The sequence below is a fragment of the Plectropomus leopardus genome, chromosome 9 (genome assembly GCF_026936395.1).
Source record: "Plectropomus leopardus strain MGB_pleo_1.0 chromosome 9, ASM2693639v1, whole genome shotgun sequence".
In the NCBI taxonomy this organism is placed as follows: Eukaryota; Metazoa; Chordata; class Actinopteri; order Perciformes; family Serranidae; genus Plectropomus; species Plectropomus leopardus.
Genome location: NC_142184.1, coordinates 26460083 through 26483010, shown reverse-complemented (window position 1 = coordinate 26483010; position 22928 = coordinate 26460083). Strand labels below are relative to the sequence as shown.

Sequence of the window (22928 nt, the reverse complement as noted above, 5' to 3'; positions counted from 1 at the left end):
GTGTACATCTTGTTATAACCAGAAACGTCTTGATATAAGATTGTGACTTTTTTCTGCTGTGGTAGCAATATGCTTCCTGAACAAATACTACACTAACAGGCCTACTACTAAAGCTCTTTGTGTGTGTAGCTCACTAGTTAGATCTGTTGTCAGTCAGTCTGCTTTATACTGTGGCTCCAAGACTATTATTTCTTTACTATGTCGGTTGTTTAACACGATAAAGCAGGAGTTACCAAACTGTGAACTCCCACAGCGCAAATAGACTCATCAACTACATATCCCAGAAGTCTTTGCTCCTTCCTCAATTGCTGTCGCTTCATGTGTTTTTGCCAGAAGAGCAGAAATTCCTGAGTGTGGAGTCCAAAGAGTTTAGTAACGCAGCGGAAGTGTTACCCGTCAGGAGTGTGTGTGTGTGAGTGTGTGTGAGATTTCAGTGGGGACTCAGGCAGCATGATGTGGGCCAGTTTGCTGGTTGGTGTCCGGGTTTCGGGCACCGGACTGCGGGCTTCCAGGGACGGTTTGCTGCGGGTCGCTGGAGCGGGATGTGCGGGGAGGAGACGAGCTTCAACTGCAGAGGTGAGTGCACCGTGAAGAGTGTCTGCACGGTAAACTTAGCAACACAGCATGTGCGCCAGTGAAAGCAGCTTAATCACAGTTTTCTGACTGAAAGATAATGAAATAAACTAGTATTCCGTGGAAGCCATTGTATTTGTGATACATAGTGTTTGATCATTTTTTAAATATTACTCCAAGTTTCCATGTCTTATGTTTTCAGTACAATATTATAGTAATGCTGATTATTTTACGATGTCCGTGGCTCTCCAGTGTAAGATATGACTTTGAAACCGGGACAAATTCGCCTAATTTCATTCAAAAACATGAGAAGGCAATGAGCAATTTACGGAAAAAAATCACCCAGAAATTTGCAAAAAAAATTATTAAGAGGAAGTACGAGAAAGTCACCTAAAAATCTGTGGAAAATTAACCACTGCTTAAAGCTGCTTAAACATTTTAATTATACTATAATATGATTTTAAAAATATAATTATGATAATTAGAAATGGAATTTTCAGGAAAGTTTTCTCTATCTTATATATCTATATAGCTATATCTATCTATCTATCTATCTATAAATATATATATAATCTAAATCTACTAATTTCTTGCAATTTTTGGGACATTTCTAGCCAACCTGTGAAAGGCGTCTAAATGCAGCACACGGAAAGTGATGTCAGTCCAGGTTTCAAAGGGTTATACTTCTAGAACATTCACTTTAAATAAAGATTTTAGACATATAACGTTGCCACTGTCCTAAGTGGTAGGTTTGAAATAAATAAAACGAATCCTTTATGTCAGATTATTAAATTTACTTGATCATAATTGAAATATAGGTTGTAAAAAGTCAAGTTTTATTATACAGAGGGTGTTTAAGGCGCTTCTTTTTGGCCATCACATTTGAACGCCACCCCAAAAAATCCTCAGTGGCTGGCTCTTTTTATTGCATATTATAATAACATCAAAGTGTGTCACAGGAGCCGTCAGCTCATGCAGACATAATGTACATCTGTCCCAGCAGACTGTCCTCTGCCTGCTTCACTTCACTGAGCTGCACAACATGATTTTATTAAAACCACGAGTGACTGACTACAGTTCTGTCAGCGCTATCTCTGCTCAATGGAAAGCTTTGAAGTGTGACCTTACCCAGCTTCATTCATTCAGCAATTTACTCATGCATTTCCTTCCTTGGCTTTCACTGATTTGTCTGCAACAGAGCTTATGAATTAAATGATAAAGCGGACATCAGTAGCATGATGCAGAGAGAAGAGTTTTTGCATTTTTCTGCTGCTTAGATAACGTTCATATTTTTGTAAACTTTTATAAACAGAAAAGTCCAAAGCCAGCTTTTAACATGAATGAACAAAGAATCCTAAATTATCAGTCAAACACAATATGTCAGCTAAGGTTTATCTTTGAGTGTTGCATAAAGCAGAAGGGCAAAAAGAGTAAAGTCCCCACCATGTGACGTCCTGCAATCTGTGGTGGTTCATTACGTGTGAGTGTGTCTATTACAGCCACCACTCCTTTGTTCATTCTAATTAATAGCTGACTTTGAACTTGAACAGTTTTGTAAAAAAAACAAAAAAACAATTGAGTGTTATGTAAAGCGCAGACACACACTCTGCCCCATAATGCACTTCTGCCACTGCACTGATAAGCCCCCCTCAGCAGCAGGTTCATAGGTCAGATCGGAGGGCAGAAACAACAGATCACAGGAGCGCAGGAAGTCACTGTCATTCTGCCATTTGACTAGAACTGTATATGCATCATCTTTAAAATAATGAAAAATGTTACCTTATTTTTTCAGGTTGGATTGTTGATTTTACATTGAAAAATACCTTATAATAATAATAATGATAATAGATTTTTATTTGCAATGCTCTTCACATTTTAAACCGATCTCAAAGTGCGACAAAATAAAAGTATAAAAATAAAAAATGAAAACAATGAATATAATAGCAAATTTTAAAGTCATAAAAATTAAATACTAAAATAATAAAAAGACCTTAGAAACACTTGTACAAACATCATGGACATGCAATATTAAAACATTATATTTGAAAATCCCAACTCTAGCACATTTAAGATACACAGTTTTAAGCATATAGAATTATAATTAATATATATATCAGAATTTACTCACTGTATTCCCTGTGTTTCTAATATTTGTACACTCAGTACAGTGTTTTATCTCCCGCAGGCTGCCTTGAAGAAGACTCCGCTGTTTGACTTCCACAGGGAGCATGGGGGGAAGATGGTGGAGTTTGCAGGCTGGAGTATGCCCGTCCAGTACAAAGACAGTCACATCGCCTCACACATGCACACCAGAGAGCACTGCTCCATCTTCGATGTCAGCCACATGCTGCAGGTGAGAGCAGTGTAAATGGACGCGCACATATACAAATACAGCACACTCCTAAACACAGGTAAACAGATACACGAGCTCACATACCACGCTCACAGATGCACATTATGGTAAAATAAAGCACTTTTTCATCCACAACACAATCCACAAAAAAATGCTTTGTTTTGATAAATCCTTTTGCTTTTTCTGTCAGACCAAAGTCCACGGCAAAGACAGGGTGAAGTTCATGGAGTCTCTAGTAGTTGCAGATATTGCAGAACTCAAAGACAACCAGGTGAGATGTTGCATATCGAATCTTTAATGACCAATGTTTTTGTCTACTTGAATAGATGTATTATCACCTTTAAGTTGATATGGGGAAGTGTTTCTAGCTGCTAATATTTCATTTCCACTGTTTGGTTTGGCTCTACTCAGCTCAGTTCAGTTTTGATACCAGGTCCTTTTCTCTAGGACATTTTCTCTTTTTCCACTGCAGATAGCACGGCCTCCGTGTACGTCTGCACTTTGTGAATTGTACAGCTTAGCATATAGTGTAGAATTGCAGGCTGCCATTTTTAAAAAACTGGGTTGAGTGGGAAAAAAAAAATTGTGTTTGTTGCAGTAGTGTGGTGTTTAAAAAAACGTCCTGCTTATGCGGGATGTCCTGTGCTGCTCTCTGACTAATCAGTGGTCTGAAGTGGTACCAAAAAAAATACCAAAATTACTGTCCTCAACATTTGCTGATCAAAAACCAAAAAAGAGATAGTGGATTTGAGTAGAGATGTGTCGAATCATGCAGTGGCTCTTTGAAGCTATATTTCAAACCTGGAAGCAGCTGCCTGCTGCTTCTTGAAACAAAGAAAAGACAAAACCAGTGACAGTGAAACAGAAACAGTTAACCCAGCCAGCAAGTATTGATTCTTAAAACACTCAGAGAATGGTACAATGCAACCAATACAATGTTTACGTAAAGTTGTCTTTTACTTTCCAGAATGTTTTTCTTAAAGTTCGGGTAATGTTCTCTATAAACATAAAAAAATATCAAAAATGTTTTTTTTAATTGTTAACATATCAAATTACATTACATTTTCATAAAAAATGGTCTGTGTTCTCAGTCCTCAATAACATGCTCTGAATATTGCTCTGAAAATGTTCTTCCCTTGTTCTCATGTAACACTGTGAGAACGTTTGATTAAAAACCATCTGTGATCTGTCACCTCTCAGCCTCAAACTCCTCAGAATGTTGCACTTATGATGTTATGTCTTAGTCAACATTTGACATAGGGACATTATTTGAAATGATAAACATTAGATGGAAAAAAATCTTTAAAAAATGATTACAACTGCCTGAACACCAAAATAAAACGCTTAAAGTCTTTAAAAAATGCGCATTTGAGTGGAGAGGAACTGCAATCAGGTGATCATAGTTCAAATAAAACTGAATATACTTGTGTTAAAATAAAAAAACAATGGTTTGTGGCATTTAGTGACCAAGTCCATCTAAGTCCACATTTCAAGATAAAACATTATAACGGATCAGAAAGGCCTGTTTCACTTTAACCCCCAAACAAAGCTGAGGAATGTGACCTCTGTCTGACTGCAGCTCTGTTTTGTCCTTTGTGACTCCTTTATAGACTGTTCTCAAAAGTCACCACCGCCAAAGCCTCTGAAATGGGACATAATTCGAAATTGGGGTAGACACCAACGTACCCATTAAGAACATCAACGCACTGTAGTTCAGTGTGCCAAATTATATTTTATATCCTGATTCATCCTCAGAGGATCTGAGATACATTCACACCTGTATTAAGAGTTGTCCACTTTTGAATCATTTCAAATTTTCAAACACAAAAAAAAATCTTTTTTTTTTTGTAAAAGAGTAGCATGGTTTCAACTGATTTTGGATAAAACGGATGCAAAAAGGCATTGAAAGGTTGTCGGGTTCTCTGCTACAAGAAGAAATGAGTAAACAGCGTCCTTTTGTGGCACAGAATGCTTCAGAGAGCAGAAGGTGATAACAAAACTACAAGAAATAATGAGCCCTGTGATCAGATCATCTGAGAACCACTTATTCTAAACATGTTCACCCACTCATCTTCTCTCCTCCCCTCCCTCACTCCTCAGGGTACACTGTCCCTCTTCACCACTGAGAAAGGAGGGATTATTGATGACCTCATTGTGACAAAGACAGACCAGGGCTACCTCTACGTCGTCTCCAACGCTGGCTGCGCTGACAAGGACTCGGCTCATATGAAGGTAAATGCAGACAGAGAGTGTGTGTAGATGGATGGGTTGGGAGTATGGTAGACTGACGTGTTTGTTTTGCTTATAGGCCAGACTGGCAGAGTTCAAAGCTGCAGGTTTTGATGTGGATCTGGAGTTCCTCGATGAAGCGCTGATTGCTTTGCAAGGTAAAACTGTTTTTCTTACTTCATTCCTTTCATTGTTCTTACCTCTATTTCCTCCCATATGTCTCTCTAATTTATCTCTTGTTCCAGTTTTTGTTTCATCATCATTAAATCCTTATTTCATTTACTATTTGACATACTCGTGTTGGACTTTCCATGTCTTGGTTTAGGCAAATCAGATGTGTTTTGTGTTGCCAGGTCCATCCATGTCTCAGGTGCTCCAGGTAGGGTTGAAGGAGGACCTCAGTAAGCTGACCTTCATGACCTCCACATTGGCCACAGTGTTTGGTATTCCTGGCTGCAGGGTCACCCGCTGTGGATACACTGGAGAGGACGGGGTGGAGGTCAGAAGCTCTCTCTGTCTTGCTCTCTTTGCTAGAAATTGGCACTTAAAATTTCCCACACAACTCATACACAGCGAGAGACATCCTCTCGTCAGGTGCTTTGGAGACTTCACTGGAGCTGCTTAAGTAACCACAAGCGCTCGCGCTCGGTTTATTGCAGTCCACTTCAGTTTCAACACGGCTGCTTGAAATATTCTCTGCCTGATCTTGACTTCTCTTCCTAACAGTTCCCGTTTGGAGTCACGATTTTAGTGTTTTATACAATTCACTCTAACTCTGCTGACTATCTCGCCATCACTGTTTAACTGGAAGCTAATCATGGATGTATGCTTGTTTATCAACATGACTACATAACGGGCTGATATTGAAACAAACAAACAAACAAACAAACAAAAATATATATATTATATCATTTTATTTCTATTAGTTAAATTATATAAATGAATTGACTTTTTAGTAATTTGAGCCTGGACCAACAGACCACCTGTCAGACCACCAGACCTACACCCTCTCCTGTGTGCCAATGTTAACAGAAGAGGAATCCCTCTATTTTTGTGAAAACGCAAACTGAAACTAAGGATAGTTTCTTTCAGCATTTGATGCACACAGACTTCTTTTCACAGTGCTGTGTTCAGTTTTGGTTAAATTCTGTTTAGTCGTTAATGGTTTACTCCACGGTTTTTCTCTTTTTTTGTTCTGTTTCTCTCCGTTGGCTCACTCTGCTGGTCCTCTGCAGATATCAGGACGGATGTGGGCGGGTCTTTCTCTGTCTCACAGAGGGAATGTGGGAGCTTGTTTTTCTTTATCCAACATTTCCTTTCACATAATCTCGTCTTTCCTTCAGTGCTGCAGAGGCTTACTCGACTTCCTTTGTTTTTATTCCACAAACATCTAGACTTCTGCAAACATCTAAAAACAAAATGATCGTACACCATGTCATTACTTGTATTCATTATTGGATCAATACTAATATATCTTTATTGAAAAAATACTTTGCCACAGCAGTAGACTTGTATTTTTATTTCAGTATTGTTGATTTAAAATGTTGTTACCAGTTCGTAATTCTGTAAAACTCCTTGGATGGAGACCCAGGTCTACAATCTGTGTCTCTGTGTCCCAGATCTCCGTCCCTCAGTCCAGAGTGGTGGAGCTGACGGAGAAGCTGCTGGCTAACAGTGAAGTGAAACTGGCTGGTCTGGGCGCCAGAGACAGTCTGCGGCTGGAGGCGGGGCTTTGTCTCTATGGCAACGACATTGATGAGACCACCACACCTGTGGAGGGCACTCTAGTCTGGACCATAGGTAAGATTTTAGTGTGTGTTACAAAACATTTAAATTTGTTTTTTTGCTAACCATGTTGTTTTTGAAGAAGGCTATGTTGGAACGGCTGATTTAAAAACCTGTTGATCGCAGTCGATTAGCTTAGCTTAGCATAAATACTGGAAGCAGGGGAAACAGCTAGCCTGGCTCTGTTCATAGGGAACAAAATCTGTCCACCAGCACTGACAGAGTTCACCAATGAACACGTTACAGAAAAGACAATTCGCTACTTTTGAGGAGCTGTCTGCCAGACTGTTTTTGTCTGGGACCAGTTGCTAGGCAATCAGCGGAGACCAGCCAAGAAATAGTCTGGCACATAGCTCACGGTAAAACGGCCAATTGTTGTTTTTACTCACGTTTTTGTAAAAATTAAAAAAATGTTTGAAATTCTGAAATGATTATGAACATGTATTAAAGAAGCGATAATTCATGTTTGTTTTTGTTTTTAAATTATAACAATGTATCAGTTGACAGTGTGTAACATGAAAGGCGTCTCACCTTGTGATGAACCTACAGAGAATTATCACCGAAGCTGGACACCCCCTTAACCAGAGCTTCAGCTTAGCGAGTTTAAGCCTCAGCAAGCAGCTTCAGTGAATAAGCTCTAAAAATCAACATTACACTATGTGCTCATCACCAAACAGCAGACAGACGCAATTAGCAACTAGCTGGTGATCACAAAGAAGCATCTAGCACACAGCATTTAGACAGCTAGTGCAGCCTGTGTGTTAACTCCATTTATTTGTCTTCTCGCACGCCAGGAAAGCGTCGGCGTCAGACCAAGGATTTCCCCGGCGCTGACATCATTGTACCTCAAATCAAGGCCAAGACAGCCAGGAAGAGAGTTGGTCTGGTGTCCACGGGCCCCCCCGTCAGACAACACACACCCATACTCAGCCCTGATGGAAAAGTCATAGGTCAGAAAGCATCACCGCTAACACACAGAGGAGTTAATGTTAACCCTTTGAAACCTGGATGGATATCACTTTTCTTGTGCTGCATTCAGACGCCTTCCACAAGTATTTACATGTTTACCCGAAACAAATTGGTAAGATTTCTTTTAAAAACATGGGGAAAAAGGCAAAGAGCAACTTGGTAAGAAATGTCCTGCAAATTAATGAATGAACTAATTGAATAGTAGATGTAGGAAAATATTTGTAAAAAAAAAGCCACAGAAAAATGTACAGAGAAATATATATTCATAATTATCACAATTATTTACTAAAAATTAGTTTAAATAATTATTATAATTTTAAGATTTTTTCAGGCCATTCTGTTTTTAACTTTCTTCATTTTTTGTTTTGTGCTAAATTTCTAGTAGTTTTCTTGTACGTTTTACAAATTTCTTGCTCATTTCTGGGTCATGTCTTTGTGGGTTTCTCATTGCCTTAATACCATGTTTTTGAAAGGAATCAAGCCAATTTGCCCAGGTTTCAAAGGGTTAAGGCCACGGCGTGTAGAGTTTTTACATGCATTTCTATGTCTGTATGGTACAACCACTGGAGGTCAACAAAGTCAGATGTTTTTAAATCATAAACATTGTGGCTTTACCATATCAAACTTAATTTGAAATGTTCCATTTAGCTTGACATCATTCATATTCTGGCATACATATCATGTCAGTGTGATGAATATCAGTTCTATCAATTCTATTTTTTGTAATGTTCACGTCATTTTGCATGCAGAGGCCAAATTGTTATCTATAATAAAACTGAAAAAAAAAGAAATCCTTAAGTTCCAAGTGTACTGCCGGTGCCAGAATGTAGTGGTTGAGTGAATTAATGAATGACTGAGTGTAATGTGTAAGCAGCCAAAGATGAAAAGATTAGCAAGTCTGTGCACTGCTCAGGAAGTAAATCTTAACCACAGATTGGCACCAATTTAAAATTTTGTCAAAACCAAATATTTTTATTCTGGCTCGCTATCTGTTTTTTGTCTCTAAAGATGAAGCCAGAAAGGGCATCAGACGGTGGTTTCCAAGGTATGACTTAATCTTAACTGTTTTATTTAGGTGAGGTCACCAGCGGCTGCCCATCTCCCTGCCTCAAAAAGAACATTGCCATGGGTTACGTGGATTCGGCATTTGCAAAGAACGGTACAGCCATCCAGGTCGAGGTCAGGAAAAAAGCAGTGCCCGCTACTGTCAGCAAGATGCCCTTTGTCCCCACCAACTACTACTCTGGATAGGAGGGACACACACATACAGTACACACACAGGACATGCACACATACACAGTACATGCACTCACACTGGAAGCATTCCCCCACTCTGTCCCTATTCACCAGTGCTGCCCCCCTCTGTTTACCTCCAGTAAGACAACACTAATGCAAGACCGAAAATCTTCGTTGGTGAGTTCTCTGAGAGAAAAATAATAAAAAGCATTAAACTGTTATGCACTAAAATATGTGTGCTGGTCTAATATGATCAAGCACATTTCCTGTGAAGTGCATTAAATGCATTCAAGTTTGTATTTGCAAAGCAGCGACACAATATACAGTTTAAACTGAGAGGTGGTTTGATGACAACAGTACCTCACATGTAATACAAAGACTTTTCAAACACTTAATATGCTGCCTGAGTGTTTTTAAGAGAAAAAGTGTTCAGTAACAAGGCTTCTCCTATGGATAGGTGTGCAGGAATTACAATTACAAGCAGTATTGTTGAGTATGTATGAGAATCGTGTCAGAGAATGTATGTATTATGGTACTGGCTTAGATGCTCTGTTAATATGGTTAGTAGACCACATACTGTTATTTTTTTTATATATATAAATAGATAGCAGATTAAACTTAATCAACCTACTGCACTTTCAGTAAGAACAGAAACAGCGAGGCTATGTGGATCCTTTAAACACAGATTGAATTAACTTTTTTTTGAGCATTGCTTTGCTAATGAAAAATTACATGATTTACTTTGTCACAGCTTGACCAAAACAAATAGATTCCAAATGGTTATTCTGATGTCAAATAACTACATTTGCTTTTTTCAAGGTCTTTCAATGCCGCTGAGCTAAATTTCTAGTCATGTTGTAAACAGCTTGATCATAGGAGGTCAAATGGGGCACAGCTAATCTTTCCACCACAAAACCCTATCTGAAATATGGTAATAACACAAACATGCCATTTGTGTTAATTAGCAAGTTTTCTCCAAGATTTTTTGTTTTTAAGGCAGTTCTAGTTTGCTCTGTTGATATAGTCAAAAACTTCATCTCCACATCAGATATAGCCTGACCAAACTGTTTATAATATCATAATTCTGATGAACCTGAAAGAGAAGTTAACACATGTGGTAAAATGGTAACCTAACTTGAAAATATGATAATTGTCATATGTGTGTTGTGTCTTGCAACTAATGAAATACAATTTAATTTTCTTTGTACTTTCTGCTGAGCTCTGAATGTATTGTTTTGTCAAAAATAATAACATACTTAATGTAAAAGTAATACTACTGATTGATGGGTTGCACTTATTGAGTCACTGTGGGTTTTAATATTTTTCTGAATTTTAAAGTAAACATTTTTTAATAACACTGTTTCTTTGATTAGAAAATATTGTCTCTTTATTAAAGACATTTCCATTTTCCCATTATTGACTCATTTTTTTTGTCAATTGAACACTGCTGTGAAAACATGACTGCAGAAATGTTTATACAATATATTCCTCTTAACATCTCTGTGATCAAAAGAGATAGAGCAATGTCTGAAGGTTCTTTTAAGAAATGCTCAAAATTCTACCTTTAATGTCAGTATTGTGATTTATGGAATAGTAAAAAAGAAAAAAAAAGAAAATAATGTTTCTTTAATAATTCGCTGTTTCTTTAAATATTTCAACACTAATCTAAATGTGTTTATACTATATTGATTTTTCGTTCACTTTTTTTTCACCCAAATCTGACATTCCCTTTGAATGAGAAAAAAAAATCATAACGGGCTTCATGCAGCATGTCTGCGGTTGATTTTCTAAACCGGAAACGGGGGATGCTAACACCACTAACCTGGCAACCCCGGCTGCCGGGTCGTTCAGTACTGTTACTGAGAGGAAGATGGTGGACTTGGCGACAGCAGCGTGCTCAAAACTCCGTCCCAAACACTTTGGAAAATACTTACCATCTCAACCTGGTATTAGATACAGATTACCGGGGGACAATCACAGATAATACATTGTCAAAACAGCTGAGCAAAGTGACTTTTTCGCCGACGGACAACTATTTATTCCACAAGTGAAGAAAGCAGAGAGTTGCTGAGCGTGTTGGCGGTGGCTCCTCGGAAACGACGCTAGCCAACGTTAGCCAAAGTGTCAACAAAAGTGCGAGAGGAGGTGTAATTTTGGGAGCTTTTTACCCAGCTGTCAGGAAAAACCGCGGAGACTCTCCAGCTGTCTGCTGCTGCCTCCTCCACATCAACTGTCAAATCTGTGAGGAGCGGAGTTGACAGTTTGACTGAAAGCAGGCTAACTTTAGCTAGCAAACAACAGCTAGCTGTGTTGTGAACTGTGGATCAAAGCGACACTCGAAATGCCACGGAGTAAAAAGGGGAAACGTGGCTCCGGCAAGCCGGGTAAGTGCAGCAATAGCGGCCGTGCTCACGCAACATTCAGCGTCTGGCAAATAACCAGCAGGAGTGTAAATGACTGAATATGGTAGTTATGAAAGTGATAGACGCTGTAAATCACGATCGCCACACCTTTCCAATTGAAAAAGATCAGTAGCGGTAGTAGTTTGCCATATGGCTTTTATGATAAAACTATGAGTCAGCTTGTTGCTCCTTTAACTTCAGCTACTTGACTTGTATATGGATTTCCAGCTTGCCATGTACAGCCATGTGGCTTATAAATAGTGCTGCAGCTTAGTAGTGCAGTCTGCATGAGTCTGACATGTATGCCGAGGCCACTCACTTTAATGAGTATATAAATTAGTGTAAATCATTGAAGAATTGTCCAAAAAAGTGTGATTCATTTTATGACACCTGCTAGTGCTCAGGAGGACCCTGATTTGCTAAAGCTGCAGATATAGTGCTAAGGTTAACCACGTTATTTTTAGCCGGAATGACATACATGCTATTTAAAACAGGTAGGTGGAAAAAACTGTGAAGAGGAATGTCCCGTGCAACAAGTGCAACATGGTTTTTCAGTGCATTTACACACGATCTTTGGGTGCTGTGAAGTTCCTGCATCACAGCTACACGTTTTTATGATTATACAGTAGTGGTGCGGACCATGCATGTGCCAGCAAGGGCGTTTCAGCCCCCTCACGTTTCATGGAGTGACGTCGCCCGGAAAGAACACACGTGCCAGCTCCTAAACGCACACGCGCACTCACACACACACACTTCATTTTTATAGATATAGATTGTGCTGAACTAGGGATGTCCCGATCAAGTTTTTTTTCCTCCCTGATCACATATCATATAGTATTGAGTATCTGCCGATACGGAGTCCAAAACCAAGACTTGTATTTAGCTCGGTAATACAACTGCACAGTGCAAACTCTGTACTTTAAAGTTCTTAAAATCAATCCAGTACGTATTCTTGACAGTTTAGTTGCTCTGCAATGCAATACAAGACAACATTTTTGCATCTAAACCACTCCTTAAGGTTAATTTTTACAAAATAAATAAGTAAACAAACAAAAAATATTTTTATATGATACAGTTCATTACAATTCCACTTGGTGCAGCATTTAAATAACAAAATAAAATAACTAAGTACACAAACTAAAATGTCTTTAGAAATTGCTCTGAAATCCACTTAGTGTAGCATTGTAATAAAAGTACAGAACACTATAAATGAGTAATATAATTCCACAAATTCTACCAGTCACAACAAATAAAACTTGGTCACAATTCCACGTATTACAGCATTTTAGTTAAACTAGTTAACTAAAAATGAAAACCGAAACTTCAATTCCACCTAGAGTGATGTAGCAGCTTAAGTTGATCATGAAAGAAAAACAGTTTATACATATAGTAGTAGCAGCATTACAATAAACCTGAGTATTGGCTGTAAATTGTGCTCTCTGTTTAGGAAACCTTTGTGACAGCGAACTTAAACAAAGATTTTGGAGGGGTGCATGCTCAAAATAACTGATCCCGATCAATTAAAAAATGGGTGATTGAACCTGATGCCGATCCTTCCGATCCGATCTGGACATCCCTATTAAAAATATACTAACTTATTAGTTATGCAGTTCTGTTAATCATGCGTCAATATTTTACAATGCAGAGTTTCATGAATGGAAAAATAGAGCTCACCTCTGATGTTTTCTTCTCCATCATGGTCATTACTGCATTTTTTCATTCATTCACAATCCCGCCCATCATTCCTTCTCCAATCTACACCCCCTTTATTTCATCCATCCATTCATCCCTCCGTCCACACGTCATCTCCAGGCTCTCTTCGTCAGGAGGTTCTTCAGCTGCAGCTGTCGTCTAAAGCCTCGCTGAAAGGTAACTCTTCTGACCCTTGACCCCTGACCCCAGCTTTGGAGGCTTGTCCAGAAGCTCTTGGACCTCACTGCAGCCCACCAGCCTCTCTCATGCTATACTCACTGCGTTTTTTTTCCCAGCAGCTCTGAAAAAATGTAACTTCTCCCTCCCTCACAAATATTACCTGCCCAGGCTGACTGCTGGTTGACTTTAACACAGCAGCTTTTGTAGTTTTGCTGCACAGGGGCATTAAAATCACTTTGTTGTCTTCAGTCATGATGCATGTCACACCATGAGCAAACACCTCACCATCATGCTGAGTGTGATGGCCGTTGAAAAGATGAACAGCACAGGACTGTAAGGGAGGTTTATCCACATCTGACCCTCTCATACACACAAGCTGTTCACCTACAACTGGCTGCTAACATCCAGTCTTGCTTCATCACTGCCAACCTTGCCTACACCTGAGTGTGCCCCCAATGGGCAATAATTTGGTTGAAATCTCTCCAACCATTCAACCTCTTTCTCTTACCTGCGCTAGCCCCAGAAAAATATGGAATTCAGGCAGTCATTGCTCCCTGGAGTCTCTCTTCTCGACCCTGTGTACTAATCTTGGCTGCATGGTATACTGAGGAATTGGTTTAATTTGTAATTGTGTCATCATTACTCTTTGTGGCTTACCCGACCCACATGTCTAACTGCTGCCATGTGTTTATTAATACCTGTTAAAATGTGAAACGCACAGCAATTATGACAGAATCTAATGTTACATTTGTGAAGTTGTAGAGAGGCAACAGCTTGTAGAGAGAACACAAGTATATTTAGGTTTTTATGTTTAAGTTTGTACTACAAGGCTATGGTCCAGTAACTTAAACAAGCTCCCACCCTGTTTCGCTTAGACTTCTGGTTTGTCCACCATCAGATACTCTCTCTGACTGCTGGAGCTGTTTGACTGATTGCTATGTAAGCATAAAGTAGCCAAGTGGAGACAACACGTGAGTCGTAGCAGGGAGCCCACACTTACCATAACTGAAATGTGTGTGGGCAGGTCGGCGTGGGAAGGTGTGTAGCTGTGTGTGCATATGTAACACGATGTGTGTGTGTGTGGCTTTGAGGGAGTAACAGGTTCAGTGGCCTGGGGTTCATGGATGATGACTGGGAAATTGCTGACTGATACAGGCTCGCAGGCAGGGGTGTTATCTCAGTGGTGAACGATAGCTTTGTGAATGAGAGAGGCTGCCGGCTGTTTTCCAAAGAAATCTGAATATTGCATAAGGAAAGCACGGTTGTCAAGGCTTGAGTGCTGCAGCCAGGTTTTTCTTGTAACAATGAAAAACTGGATTTTTTTTCACAAGGTTATCAACCAGTAAAAGAACAGCAGAAAAAAATCTTTTATGATTTCCAAGTCAGGCAGGCGTTACGTTGTGTTGCTTGGTCAGATCTATAGGCTCTTACACACCCAGTTTTACAACAGACTGTGTAATATACTGATGTGAGTGAAAAGGTAACTATTAATAGAAACTCAACATTCAGCTATTGTATCATTGTGTTACAGTACAGTTTTGGCATTGAGCAGATATCCAGCTATTATCCTGTCAGCTCAACTGTAAAATATTTCATAAGCAGCCAGCAGTTAGACGTGTTAAAACTACAGTGCCCAAACAGGTTCCACTAATTATACTGCTATTGTTACGATTTGTTAGGCAATGGCGTTTTCCAAGCCCTTAAATGATAGTCTAGTCCAGGGGTCTGTAAAGTTTTTCAGGGCAAGGACCCCTTCGCTGAAGGAGAGACGGGGCAGGGACCCCTGCATATATTGAGCTGGACTAAAGATAATTCTCTGAATCTTTTTGTGTCTCTCATTTGTGTTCAGTAACTTCCCACTACAACTTTCAAGTTGCATTGTTGCAACAGTGAGTGTGACCTCTAGCTTACCTCGGCTGTCCTGGTTGACCTGAACACACACACACACACACACACACACACACACACACACACACACACACACACACAGTCTGAGCATTCTGGATCGTACACACCGAAAGAATGAATGAATAAATGAATGGCCACTCTGGTCTCCAGTAATCCCAGCAACAGTAGAAAGTCCTGAGCCAGCAGGAACCTGAGGGTTAGCTTAGCTTAGCCTGCCTGGCTCTTACCCCCTGTTGTGTTCAGACTCTGTGTAACAAACTAACACACTCTTCATAAAGACAGGGCAGAGCTGTGATGGAACAGTAGAAAACATTAATAAATGCCTTGTACCAATAAAATCATATAAGATGATGGAGAATTGCCAAATGGAAAAATGGAAACTCCCTTTGATATCTGCCATTTCCTGTTATCGTGTCCTGCTTATTAACAAAGGGAACATCAGCTCGCGTGTGTGGGCGAGAGTGATGATAAAACATGACAGTGGCCTGTTGCAGGGTAGTTGTAAAATTGACAGGAGGTGGTTTGATGCCTTATAGAAGAAGACTGTAAGTTGAGGTTTGTGGATGACAGATTTGTGTTTGCTGTTCATCCTTGAGAGGCCTGAGTGTGTTAGCATGCGGGCTGTACTGGTGTACAGTTACTGACAAAGAAAGACAGCTGAGCAGAGTAAGCCTACAGTCAGCTTGCTTAAACCTGCTATTAGTCACTGCTGGAAAATATCCTGCAGCTAAATTCTGGTTAATTTTGGGATGCGTCCTTTTATTATTTACCATTTTCGAGGCTCTTTTTTTAAACCTTTTTATAGAGAACTGTTAAAAAAGAGTTTTCTGAATATACAGTTTGGATATTCACTCTTGGAGCGCAGAGCATACTCTGGGCACAGAGGGAGAAGCAGAACGCCAGTTGCAGTGAACGTGAAACTTAATTCTGTTTTTGCAAAAGTATTATTACGAGTTTCTGCTATTTGGTCCACTCCCTCATGCCGTAGTCTGAGGAAAAGACAGTACAAAGCAAGCTAGGCAACATTTTGGACAATAAAGGGAGAAAATGCCCATCAACATTGTGGCTTCTTCTTTGGAAACTTTAATATATATATATATATATATATATATATATATATATATATATATATATATATATATATATATATATATATATATATATATATATCCCCATAGTGCTGCTCATCATTTCCCATTTCTACAAGCTTTTTTTGTATTCTGTCCCTAACTTAACAACTTCTGGTTATAAGCTGGCTGTCCTCTTCATGCCTGTCATGAGAGATGAGATAGAGATGCTCAGCATTGTCCAGATCAGCTGATTGCAAGTCGCTTTTCACCCAGAGTGAAAACATCCTGCACTCATACTTGTTTGTTTTCAGCGATGATTCATCCACATTTGCTCCGTTGAGTGAACCAAAAAATCTGAGCTTTTGCATTGACCAAGACTCCAAGTTTGAGTTTTGAAATTGCGGAGTTAATATTTTTTCTCGTCCTTCATCATCTAAATATAATACAACCACCTCTATCTTCTTATCCTCACTCTTTCCTTCATTCATTATTCCCTTTCCTCACTATTTCCCAATCTGTCTGTATTTTTTCTCTAGGGATGAGAAATGGGGTGAAGGGTGAGTCGGGTGCCAGCGATGATGAGCTGACATCTGATGTTCTCAGTCACTGCAGCAGTGTCAGTGAAAGCACCTCTGTGCTGGAAGATGGCACAGGTTTGTGCAAAAACGCAGATTATACACAACGCTTTTTAAAATTGTGTCTATTTTTAATAAAGTTAAAAAAAACAACTGCTTACATACACCAAAGGAAATTAATGCAGCAAACAGTTTATATGCATTTTAATTCCAGTTAGCACCCTTTTTGTGGGGTGACTGTCAAATTTAACCTAAACTGAAGCATTAGCGTTGCATACAGTTAACAAAATCATGTACATGTTGACTGGCCAAACACAGGAGGGGAGCAGGTGGATGAGCAGACTGCCCAGGAGGAAACAGAAGACAAACTCAAGCAGTGCATAGACAACCTGATGGATAAGAGGTGAGGACAAGTCAGAAATACACAAAAAGACATGTAAAAGTTAATAAAAGATCTTCCAGTTGACACCAACCTTGGTTATCTCTATCTCCTTGGCTCTATTTGTGCATCTCTCAGCACCAAGACACGTCTAGCAGGTCTGGAGTCATTACGACTGGCCTTCTCCTCCAGAGTGCTGTACGACTTTCTGACAGAGAGACGCCTCACCATCAGCGACTGCCTGGAAAGGAGCCTTAAAAAGGGCAAGATAAGACATATCAGACCTGCTAGTGCAGAAAACATTCATCTTCAGTTTCTCAAGTTGGCAAAGAAACGCAGTCAATAACAACTGCAATTAACCACATCAAAACTGTTCCTCCTCTCCAGGCAGCGTGGAAGAGCAGGCAGCGGCGGCCACGGTCTTCACCCTGCTGTGCATCCAACTGGGTGGTGGAGATGAGGCAGAGGAGGGTTTCAAGATGCTTCGCCCCATCCTCACTGCAATTCTGATGGACAACAGCGCCAGTATAGCAGCCCGCCAGAGTGTGAGTAATCACATAAACCTTTTTTGATACTGTGCAGAACTTTGGACATGGACTTGTCTGTCATTTACAGCAACTCCCAAAAAAAGAGCAGAAAATGAATGCATGCACGTGTAAATACTGGTGACAAGAATAAGTCATGTAGAATGCAGTTTAAAGGGCAACAATGTAACAACAACAAATCCAAAAACATCTGGTTCAGCCAACGGTTCCCTGAGTTCAACTTCTTCATAATGGATTTCTTCCACCCAGCCGACCTCATTTTCACCTCCGTTGTTGTGCAATAAGTTTAGTGAGTCAAAACTCAGAAATTCAGTGTTAGATGGACTGTCCACTTAATGAGGATCTCCAGGCCTGTCAAGGCTGTAGCTTTGTGTCATACGGCCCTCATCAAACACTATTTTGTGCTCACTGTGTCAATTTTGGAAACTAACTGAAGACAAAAAAACACAACACACATCGGCATTTAGGGGACTCTTGAGGACCGCTTCCACAGTTTGACATTAACAGCAGCCATTTGGACTGTCAGAGATGGAAACTCAGGAGCAACAAATATAATTCAACAAGTCTGAGTGACATATGCTATAATTTCCCAGATTATTTTCATTAACAGCCCAGGACAAGATCAGAATATTAAGGTTTTAGGATCATGGCAGCAACTCTATTACAATAGTCATACATGTTTTGATGTTAGCAAACCTCAAGTTTGCATCAGGGGGATCTCCGGTTCACTCTGTTTAATTAAATGTCTTAACTGTTATTTGACTTGGACTGCGTGTGTCTCCATCAGTGTGCCAGAGCTTTGGGGATGTGCTGTTATGTCTCTACCGCTGAAGAGGGAGAGGTAAGAACAATTTGCTTTGAGTCCATCATGATGCTGATAATTGTTTGGGGGTGGGGGGCGGTGTTTTCAGTTTGCCAATTGTTATTAATATATAAACCACAATATAACAAGCAACAAAAGCATCTTATCAAATGTTATGTGGGTCTAGTATCTGTTGCATGTGTCTGCAGCAGCTTAAGATTAGTTGCGTTTACTAATGATTGTGCTGTTATTCATCAACAGTGTTTCCCATCGCTCAAAACATTTTCTCTCTTTTCTCCTCAACATCACGCCTGAACCCCCCCTCAGGACTTGATCAAGTCATTGGCCCTTCTGGAGAGCGTGTTCAAGTCTTCCTACCCCAACAGAGAGGGAACGCTGCCCACACCAAAACCCGGCAGTCCAGGCCTTCACAGCGCCGCACTGCAGGCCTGGTCTCTTCTGGTCACCCTCTGTCCTGCATCTAAACTGACTGTGCTGCTTGACCTGTGAGTGAAATAAATAATAAATAATATATTCTTCATGATAATCCAACAGTTTAGTTCTTTTAAGCTTCATGGATGTGACATTTAAAAAGTATGTTGCAGTAAGTAAAGAGTCATCAGTGGTGAGTAACAGTGACTCTCTCCCTCTGTTGTCTTCCTTGTAGCCACCTCCCGAAACTACAGGCGTGTCTGCAGAGCAGTGACGTCAACTACAGGATAGCAGTGGGAGAGACCATCGCCCTGCTGGTGGAGCTGGGACGGGACATAGACGAGGTAAACACACACGGACAATTTTGTACCTTTGGGAGCAGGTGCATGTTTACTGCTGAAACTCACTTTACCATTATACCCATATCTTGGCCTTGAGGGGTTTTTCGGGGGGGTTCAATGTGTTTATGTGCTACAGTTATATCTCGTGTGTGTGTGTAGGAATTTGAGGTGGAAGACAGCGAAAGTCTGTGTGAATGTCTGAAGAGTTTAGCCACAGATGGCAACAAGCATCGAGCCAAGAACGACAGGCGGAAACAGCGCTCCATCTTCAGAGAGGTGCTGCATTACATAGAGGTATGTTTTATAGCTGCAACTATGATATTTCAAATTCAATTTTATTTGTGTGACTAAATCGGTTCTTGAACTATGTTTTTTTTTTTTTTCTCATTTTTGAGTTGTGCACATGTGCTCTGACTTTGACATTGTACTGACCTCTCTCTTTTCCCTGCAGAACGACGACTTCAGCGAGGAGAGGATCAGGTTTGGAGTGGAGAGCGTTTATATCGACAGCTGGATGAGGAGAAGAATCTACGATGCCTTCAAAGAGATCCTGGAGTCTGGAGTCAGCCACCATCTACAGGTCAGAAAACACACTGAAGCCAGCAGTGTTCTCCAAAAGTGTGAATCTTCACCGTCCGCTCATTTTCCATCACTTACAACTGGTCAGCACTGCAGCGTCACATGATTGCTGTTGTTTGACATTTTTGGGGTTTACTTCGATAGAGGGATACTAGTTTTAGTTTTTAACTGTGTGTAATTTTCTGCCGCTGGGGCGCTCCCAATCACAACAGTAACATGAGACGGAGCATGGCCATCATTGCAGTTTCTCCCAGTTTGGATTTCTTCAGTGCTGATTATTCCGGAGGATTTTACTGAAAGCCGAATTATCTGCATACATATTATATCTTAAGGCAATGACTGTGATTACATCTAGCATGGACACCATTACACAAACCCCATAAGTTGAGTAAGAACGCTATATTTGTCTCCAGAGCCAGTTTCAGCAGCAGGCTGTGAGCAAAGAAAATGTAGTTTTGTGTGGTGTGTGATGCTGGTGACACACAAACACAATGACACGTGTGTGTGGCTGAATCGCACCACCTCAAAATGAGATTTGTAAGGTAATGTGCTCTAAATACGATTTTTAGCAAAAGGGCAACTTTATGCGCCAAAACGTTACAGTTAATGACACCTTAGAAAGGAAATGATCATTTAGGTCCTTGATAAGCAAAACGAGTTTACGCTTCAGTTGATTTAATTAAATTCATCATATTTTAGCAGATTTTAAAGGTGAAAAGTTTTCAAAGCTGTCATAAGTATATATTTATATATTTCACATTTAGACTGATCCATTCATTTCTATTTTTCAGTTTTGTTGACTTGTAAAGGTCTTGCCATAAAATAAACACAAAAATCAGCATTTTCACAGTTGTACATTTATGTCCACACCCCATGTTTGGTCATTTTAGAGTGTGTTTTTTTTTTTTTTTTTGCAGTTCAACCCACTACTGAGGGACATCTTTGGCCTCGGCCCTCCCCTCATCCTGGACGCTACCGTCAAAGGCAACAAGATCTCTCGATTTGAGAAGGTAACAGCTTCTCTTCTGTCCTTGAATCTCAACCGGCATGCTGGAACAAGCTGACTTTGGAGTGTGTGATTGCATGTGTCAGGATTTTCCTTCCTCGTCTTGCATTCACGATGCATCCTTGTCCAGTTACAAGTGCCAGCCATAAAATACAAAGAAAGGTATCCAGTGTATTTAGAGATAGAGGAGAAAAAATACAGTTGCACTCATCTCTTCATCTCTCTCTTCAACAGCATCTTTTCAACTCGGCTGCCTTCAAGGCCAGGACTAAACAGAGGAACAAAGTCAGGGACAAACGGGCGGACGTCATGTGAGAAAAGGACGAGGATGGAGTGAATGGACGAGCGTGTGAGGAACTCCTCTGGCTATTTTGAAATGAATGCAAAATGATGCCTTCAACACTTCAGCTGTCAGACACACAAAATCTACAGGGCTTTTTCACTTGTGCTCTTCACCTGCAAACTAATACTCCAGATTACAGATGGCCAGTTATTCCTGGCTGCCACAGACAAATGCTTTTCTGAGCTGCAAAAGTTGCTCACAGTATTTCCCAAATATAAGTTCTGATGCTTCAAAGTGGATATCAACCGTAAAACAATGCTAAACCTCACGTGGGAATGAAACAACTACATTACACAGCAGAGTAAAAGATATCAAAGTGTATTTTATAAAGTTTATCATTAAAAATACAAAAAAAGTATTGAGTTCCATTGTAAGACTCAAACATTTTGAAGCTTTTTGGGACACTTGACATCTGTGGAAGCCGTCTGTGTTACAATCACTGCAACTCTCTTTGGTGCTGATGAGTATTACTTCTGATACTCAGCTTGAGCTGCTGCCTGGTGCCTTGACAGGTCAGTCGAGTCTTTTTAATCCTAATTATTGACTTCACTTTCCACATAAAGCTGCTTTTCTTGGATATAATCAGTCCTGGTTAATCTCTGAAGTGTAATGTCCAACCATCAACTTCTGTGACACAAAGCAAAAAGAGCCATGGAAATATTCATCCTCCGCTCTACTGTGGACTAAATATTCCTCGTTATTCCTCAGTCGTCGTCTGTCTTCAGCTGCCAAACCAGAAACTGACTTCACAAACAATGCAACCCTAAGAGAAAATGTGTGTGGTGTTTGTGTGAGAGTGTGTTTTAAATGACATTTTATTTAACATCATGAAATAAAACACATAAAGACACATAAACATGAAGATGCCTAATTAAAAAAAAATCAGTGATTGTCATCTTTGTATTAATATTCTTTATTAGAGGAAAAATGCGTTTTAACCATTTCTGGTGGATAATGTATTTCACCTACTAATTTATTAAAAGAGCAGTACTGTGTGATTTTTAAGAAACTTAAAAATGCTAAGAACTGTTTACAGAAACAATAATGGGATGACAAGAAAGAATTTCTAGTTTTTTTTTCATGTATATTTTTAATGCAGGTTGGTGGTTCATGCAGTTTATCCATGTGCATGCATCGCAGAGTGTACATAGGGATTTATGGTAAAGAGTACTTGAATCATTGCATTTGAATGATTTTCCTTCTCTTGAGCTGTAAATACAAACAGGCCACTGACCAGAGCTGCTGATCAGAAGTTCGATGGTGTTTGTAATTGTGGTCAAGTGTTTTGAATTATATTAAATTTAAAAACAGACTTTAAAGTTGCCTGGGAATTTCTATACCTGGTGTAAAAGTCATCAGCTTTGAATTGCTGAATCAGGTTTGACACCCTGGGTGAAAAGCAACAACAGGCCTCTCAAATAACAGCTTCACCAAACTGTCTCATCAGTGGCTCTGGTGTTACTGCACATGGACAGAAGATGGATCAAATGAAATAAAGACTATTTAAGCATGTTCTTGGTGTTCTTTGT

General features: G+C 39.8%; 2 protein-coding genes across 3 annotated transcripts; both read left to right on the top strand.

Annotated features, from left to right (window-relative positions):
- Positions 1-291: 291 nt before the first annotated feature.
- Positions 292-10561, top strand: amt (aminomethyltransferase). Its single transcript, XM_042491846.2, has 9 exons — positions 292-576; positions 2759-2926; positions 3117-3197; positions 5027-5158; positions 5235-5313; positions 5509-5654; positions 6775-6955; positions 7735-7890; positions 8985-10561. The coding sequence occupies exons 1-9, from the start codon at positions 451-453 to the stop codon at positions 9158-9160; spliced, it is 1245 nt and encodes a 414-aa protein (XP_042347780.2). The 5' UTR covers positions 292-450; the 3' UTR covers positions 9161-10561.
- A 418-nt stretch (positions 10562-10979) lies between these two features.
- On the top strand, positions 10980-22911 carry ifrd2 (interferon-related developmental regulator 2). Of its 2 annotated transcripts, XM_042491977.2 has the most exons (13): positions 10980-11529; positions 13360-13416; positions 16934-17050; positions 17291-17375; positions 17490-17614; positions 17739-17896; positions 18684-18737; positions 19026-19204; positions 19366-19474; positions 19631-19765; positions 19923-20051; positions 20968-21060; positions 21291-22911. In XM_042491977.2, exons 1-13 carry the CDS (start codon positions 11487-11489, stop codon positions 21369-21371), a joined length of 1365 nt encoding a protein of 454 aa, XP_042347911.1. In that variant the 5' UTR covers positions 10980-11486; the 3' UTR covers positions 21372-22911. The 2 variants fall into 2 exon arrangements, with proteins under 2 accessions (XP_042347911.1, XP_042347912.1); XM_042491978.2 differs by lacking the exon at positions 13360-13416.
- The last annotated feature ends 17 nt before the right edge of the window (positions 22912-22928 follow it).